The sequence below is a fragment of the Panthera pardus genome, unplaced genomic scaffold (genome assembly GCF_024362965.1).
Source record: "Panthera pardus isolate Hobbes unplaced genomic scaffold, ASM2436296v1 HiC_scaffold_20, whole genome shotgun sequence".
Taxonomy (NCBI): domain Eukaryota; kingdom Metazoa; phylum Chordata; class Mammalia; order Carnivora; family Felidae; genus Panthera; species Panthera pardus.
Window position 1 is genome coordinate 55,361,653 of NW_026526766.1, and position 6,441 is coordinate 55,368,093.

Sequence of the window (6,441 nt, forward strand, 5' to 3'; positions counted from 1 at the left end):
ACTTCTTGAATAGCAATCCTCCCCTTTGGGCAGCTCTGCCTGGGAGAAAGTTCTTTCCTAGGCCAGGTTTAAGCCTGCCTTCCTGGGATGATGTGTGGGTGCAGGGATCAGGAAGAAGATGCCACTCATTGTGTAGGAAGATGGAAGCTTGGGAGAAAGTGTGGGGCCACTGAGTTCAAGCTGAGAAGCTTGGTGAAGAGGCTCACTCACCTGTCTGTGGGACTTACTCTTGCCCCTCAAGCAGGGCCCGAGTACTGCCCCTAGGGTGCCCTGGCCCGGCTGGGCACCCTGGGCATTTGTGGTTGGACACAATGAAGCTCCTTAGCTGGCCCCAGGACAACAGCAGAGAAAACAGAGAAAAATTTGCACAATTGGCAGTTTTAGGCACACATTTTATTGTTTTATATATATATATATATATATAAAAGGCAAAAGAGTACATGTGTTGAGTGGAGAATTAAAGGGGTGAAGACCCTATTTTAAGTAGAGTCTCCCAACCCCCATCCTTAAAACTGTAACATCTACTATGTATATTTTTTAAAAAACCAAAAAACATGAAACTTATACCTGGACTTCACCCCACCACCACACATGCCTACATTATGACAGAAATACGTTCTCTGCTCCTACTTATGTACAGCCAGAGCTCCACACCTGGGCTGGGGTCTCCTCCTCCCGGTCCTACCTCCATATTCCCACCCTACCTCCCCCAAAGCCTGTAGAAACCCCCTGCTAGAAAAAGGGTGCACGCGTGTGCACACACACACACACACACACACACACTCAGAAACACATATCTGGACCCTCCTCCACATGGAGCCCCCAAAACATGCAGACCCCTGGCACTTTCCTCACTCACAGAGGGGACATACCACAGATGGACCTTTCCCTAGGCTCCCCCCACAGCTAGAATCCTTTCCACTTGGTCCCTTGCCCTGATATCTAGGAAACCACACACACACACACACACACACACACACACACACACACACGCTCAAACACCAGCTGCCTATTCTCACTTTTGGGGAGACAAAGAGATATGTTGGCCCTACTCCCTGTCCCAAAACAGCCTAAAGACAGTGTCCTAAGGTCCTGTTTGGGCAGGGTCCAGTGGGGAATCCTGAAGAAGGCCGTCCCACTGCGGGGGGGAGTAGACGGAGTTTCTTAGTCCGGGACGGGGACCACCAAGGCTTCCAGGGAGCAGCCCCTGCACAGTCTGTGGCTGCTCAAGAGAGTGTGGGGAGGTGGCCCCTGCCCACTCAGATCTGCTCCTTGTGCTTCACGTGGGCCAGCTTCACATTCTCCTGCTCAGTGGAGGGTGCAGGCTGTTCCAGGTGGCAGCCGATCATGAGCTGATACACAAAGACTCCCGCAATGGAGCCCAGGAGAGGAGAGACGATGGGCACCCACCACCAGTGTCGGCCAGTCCTAGGGACAGACACATGTGGTCAGGGGAGAGTGGGGCAGCAAAGGGGAGGCGGGCTGGGACAGGCTGGGCGGAGGGGGCTGCACTCACGTGAAGACTTCAGAGCCCCAGCCAGCAATGGCGGTGAAAAGGCGAGGGCCGAAGTCCCGGGCGGGATTGACAGCATAGCCAGAGTTGAAACCCATGGAAGTGCCGATAACGAGGACCACCAGGCCCACGGTGAAGGCCTCCAGGCCACGGGGGACAGGATTGTTGTAGGGGTCAACAATGGCCAGCACACACACGATGAGGGATGCTGTGCCAATGAACTGGGGAATGGAGAGGACAGGATGAGGAGCTGCTCCTACCCTACCCTCTGGTCCCTCCTCTGTCCTTGGGCTCCTGGAGCCTTAACACTTCCCAAGTTCACTTCTCTCCAGCAGTGGTGCTGGCCCCTGGGGAACTAGCTGAAAATGAAGATTGCTAGGAATCTGCATGTTTTATAAGTACCTGCCACTATGATTCTGGTGTCAGTGTCCCCACACATTGAGACAACCCTGCTATAAACAAGGAGTCCTGTCCCCCAGCCCCCCATGAGATGCTCAGAGCAGCTTGGTCCTCCTCTCTGTGTTCCCCTAATGAGTCCCCAGCCCATACCTGGTCGAAGAATCCATTGACCATGTCCAAGTGTCCAGAGGGGTAGGTAGCAAAGATGCCAGCTGTGCCATTGGGGCCCGAGACTACAAGCTCATTCTTGGCGAAGTCCCAGATTGCATCTGGTGAAAGATTAGACCCAGAATGGGTGAGGGCAGAGGCTTACCCGGCTCTCCTGTCTCAGGTCGGGCCCACCCTTCTGGGGGATCGCAGGTGAGCAGCACATCACTGCTGTATTACTCAGGAGTCTATGGAAGGGTGGCAGGGGCGGGGGAGGGGGGTGGGCAGCGAGGATGGTGGATGGCCTGAGACTCTGTTGCCCAACTTGTTTCTTTCTTTCACCTTGTGCCCCCAACCTTGGTCCTGTGCAGTGAATGAGTGAGTCATAAGCTCGGGGCCTGGGCAGGCCCCAGCTGTCTGTCATCAAAAGGCCTGGTGCCAGGAGGTCCCAGGCAGAGAAAGGGAGGTAGTGGAGGATGGCAGGGTGGGGAATGCTCACCATAATACAGCCCAAAAACAATTCCAGCACCCAAGAAGGCTCCCAGTGTCTGAGCCAAGGCATAGATGGGCAGCTTGATCCAGGGCTCACGTGCCAAGAAACACATGGCAAAGGTCACAGCAGGGTTCAGGTGGGCCCCTGGGAAGAGAGGAGATGGGACCTATTAGTCACTGTAACCTCCCACAGTTGGGGATCCCAGGATCTCTAACCTCCATATTCCCCTTGTTTGGCCTTAGGGGGCAGGGGTGCAGAGAAGGGTTTCTTGTACCGGATGGTGAGTTGGACTATGTAACAGGCCAACACTGATAATCTGATTCCAAAGTGAGGGTCAGAGGTTCAAAGTGTCAAGTTCCTTCTCCACTCTCCACTTCAAAGGGCTCAAAGCTGAGGCCACAGCTATTCCCTGCCCTTGAGAATGGCCCCCACCACCTCATTCCCCAGTTGGGCACCCTGGGGAATGCCCTTGAAGGTAATGACTGAAGGTGGAGCAAGACCTTACCAGAGACCTGGCCAGCAACAAGGATGCCCAGGGTGACAGCGAAGCCAAAGGCTAGGTTGATGGTGAGGAAACCACCGTGGGTGCCCCGGCTGAGCACCACCTGGGCCACGGAGCCACAGCCAAACATCTGTATCAGGAAATAGAACCAGGCAGGGAGAGTGAGGCCAGGCAACTCTCACTCCAGAAGGAAGGAGTAAATCCAGCAACCTCCACCTGCAGTCGTCAGAACGGGAAGCCATTCCTGGGGGGATCCAACCCAACCCCCTCCTGCTGCCACTGCACCCTGAAGAAGAAGCAGACATGCCCTCCCACCTACAATGCCCAAACTCTAACAGGGCCCTATGGAAGGGACTGGAAGCAGAGTCAATGACAGGGAGCCCAGAAGATGGCTGGACCATCTTCTCTGATTTTTCTGGAGTCTCAGTAGGAGTGAGGTGTAAGGGAACAGCTTTTACCTTAGCATAGTTTGTCCTCCAGCCCTTCAGGTCTGGCCCACAAAGTGGGAAGGCTCTCACTCATCCTCCCACCACCCCCACCCCCACACTTGCCTCCTTCCTTGCTCCAGAGAAGAGCTGGATGGGAGTTGGGCAGGGGGCGGGCAGTGCCCACACAGAAATAGGGAGGAGGGCAGAAGTTAGGCTGAGTCTGCTTCTGAATCTGGAATGTCAGAGCCCCTGCCCCTGCCCCTGTTTCTGTCCCAGAGTCTCCTCTCCCCACCTTCTCTGACCTGACCTCAGGAATCCAAGTTCCCTACATGGATGTGGAGGTCCTAAAGACAAAGGTCTGAGTGGCCCCTCTCTCCAGCCCCGACCCGGGACTCAGAGCAGTGCAAGTGGAGAGACTGGCTCTAAGCTTTCTGACAGGGATGGAGGAATTCAAGAGGACTAAGGTCCCTGATGTCCTGCACATACAGAACATCCTATTCCTCTTGTTCAAATGTAAAAATGTTTCTGTGCCAGCTGTAAAGAACTATCACCCTGAGCTCCCATAGTGTCCCCCAAAGCTGCTCAGGCCCTGGCCTGGGTCTCCTCTTCTACCTCCCCATAACTAAAAGTTTTATGTCTACCCAGGGGGCAGTTTCCAAGACTTGTGCTAAGAGCCCTTGTCCATTCTGACAGGTCAGCATCCTGTTGTACTGGGTTGTTAAGCATTTTGATTATCATCCCTCAGAAAGACCAAGAGATAGTGAGGAAGCCAGAGGCAGTGATGCGGGGCAAAGGTGTGTAGGCAGGTGAGAGCAAAGATCAGAGATTGTGAGTATGTGGGGGGGGGGGGGCAGGGGGGGCGGGGAGGGAAGCACATAGGGGTCTGGGGCACGCTGCCCTGCCTGGCAGGCCCTGGCCTCAGCTCCTTTCCTGCCTGAGGCCCAAACCTGGCTTCATCCCAGGAGACCTTGGAGGGAAAAGCTGTCAGAGCCAGTTCCACCACCTTGGGGCTAATCTTCCTCTTCCTCCCCCTCCTTCTCCCTCACTCCCCACCTCACTTTGTACCCCAGAGAAAGGGGCTCCTCTCACTCAAAGGCCAGCCCTGATCCTGCCACTGCAGGCTCTAGGTCCCCAACTCACAGGGGTATGTAGGCAAGCCCTTCTCCACCACTCACCGATCTCCCGGGCCTAGCCCTCCTCCTCAGGCAGCCATTGAGGTTCTGCTTTTTCACTGACACCAGATGCCTTACACTCACCTGAGTCTGAAAGCCTTCACAAAAGTAACACCCTCTTTTTGTGGTTGGGGATAAACCAAATGATCCTGGGGCTCAGTGCAAGGTCTGACTGCTCCTTTGTGGCAGAGGCAAACTGAGATGTGGGAGGTGATGGAGAGGCCCCTCTGTGAATGTAGGAGACAACCTCCCCTGTGCTGGCATCTCTCGGACAGGGGGCTGGACCATAAATCAGATAAGCAGTGAGGGACACTAGGCTCTGGGGCAAGAGGGTGAAAAACACCTGCCCCTCCTCCCTTCTTGGCACAGGGAGACAAGGGATGGAGATGACGGGTAGGGCCACTAGTCTTGTGAGGGGCTGTGGATAAAGTGCCCCATCTGGCTCCTCCCTTGCTATTCCTGGAAGCCAGAGGTGAGTCTAAGAAGTTTTCTCCCCATGGCACCCATTCTACCACCATCACCCATTTGAGGTGGGCCACCCCAGCCCTACTTGCCTCTAGTTAAGCTTCCTAGTCTACAGGGGGCTGGCTGGTGTGCATCACCTACAGTGGGGGCTGGGGCAGGAACGGAAGAACCTATCGACTGCAATGAAGCAACTGAACCCAGAAGTAACCCAGGAGAAAACAGGTGTAACCATGTGAAGGGCTGAAAATCAGAGAGTAGCTGGGACAGGAAATGGAGACCTTGAGTGGTGTGTGCCTGTCAGACCCAAGAAATGCAAACAAAGTCACCCAGGAGCAAGCTAGGGACGAAACTGGTGTAACCAAGGAGTAAACTGACCGAGGAGTAACCAAGGCAGGGGAAGTGGCCTACCCAGAGAACCCACAAACTAACTCAGAGGCCGTTAGAGGCTGGGGAGTAACTCGGTGTTTTGGCACAGAAGATGACAGCATATGTCTGGGTGACCGACAGAGTCTGGGAGCCACTCAGCACAAGGGGAGCAACTTTAGCGACATCCTGTCCTCTGTGCCCAGGGCCCAGCTGCCTTCCACAGCCTCGTATCTTCAGGATCCTTCTTTCTTCCAATTCTGCTGTTTGCACCCTGTGTGCCTTCCGCCCTCTGCCCCCACCCGTGGAAAACTGTCCTTGCATCGGGGAACTTTTGGACTTTCTGAAGCTTAATTATTCATTAAGGGCCAGATATCCAGGACCCAAATAATCTAATAAGGGTCCATTTGCCAATGCCTCCACTGCCTCCCAGAGCTGGGACTCTGGGAACTGGGGAAAGTGAGAGCCAGAAGACGCTGGAGGTCTCAGACTGCAGGGGTGACTGCTGCCCCCAGTCTGTGGGTTGGGGCACTGGTGAGAGGGTAAAGGCTCAGAGCCGTCAGTGGGAGTAACAGGTGGCACTCTGGCAGGTCAGAGCTGTCACAGACGGGGTTAGAGCTGTGGGGGAAGAGCACTTAGGAAGGGGTCAAGGTGGGGAGCAGAGCTGGGAGAGGGGTGGGGCTGTCTCGAAAAGCAGCCCCTCCCGTGAACAGAGGGGTCAGGGAGCGTGGGGGCTGGAGAGAGAAGGGCTTCTCCGGGCCCCTCCACTCACCACGAGGATGAGGGTCCCCAGGCACTCAGCCAGAGCCTGGCGAAGCAGCCGGTAGCGGATGTGGAGCATCTCCCCGCAGCGGGACACCAGCTCCTTCTGTCGACCCATGGCGGGAGTGGCGGCGGTGCGGGCGGCAGCAGTGAGCGCGGCGGGAGGACGGCCGGGCGGTGGCTGTGGCCCCGAGCGC

At 55.7% G+C, this 6,441-nt stretch overlaps 1 protein-coding gene across 1 annotated transcript; it reads right to left on the minus strand.

Annotated features, from left to right (window-relative positions):
- Nucleotides 1-371: 371 nt before the first annotated feature.
- AQP3 (aquaporin 3 (Gill blood group)) lies at nt 372-6,436 on the minus strand. Its single transcript, XM_019424149.2, has 6 exons — nt 6,255-6,436; nt 3,058-3,184; nt 2,559-2,696; nt 2,063-2,181; nt 1,517-1,734; nt 372-1,428 (listed from the first exon to the last, which is right to left on the minus strand). Exons 1-6 carry the CDS (start codon nt 6,360-6,362, stop codon nt 1,260-1,262), a joined length of 879 nt encoding a protein of 292 aa, XP_019279694.1. The 5' UTR covers nt 6,363-6,436; the 3' UTR covers nt 372-1,259.
- Nucleotides 6,437-6,441: the final 5 nt, after the last annotated feature.

Excerpts from the sequence above, each read along its gene's own strand:
- AQP3 (XM_019424149.2), bottom strand. The coding sequence starts at position 6,362 with ATGGGTCGACAGAAGGAGCTGGTGTCCCGCTGCGGGGAGATGCTCCAC. Across the intron at positions 2,697-3,057 it reads TGTTGCTGGCCAGGTCTCTG|GGGCCCACCTGAACCCTGCT; the intron begins GTAAGGTCTTGC and ends CTCTCTTCCCAG. Across the intron at positions 1,735-2,062 it reads TCAATGGATTCTTCGACCAG|TTCATTGGCACAGCATCCCT; the intron begins GTATGGGCTGGG and ends TCCATTCCCCAG.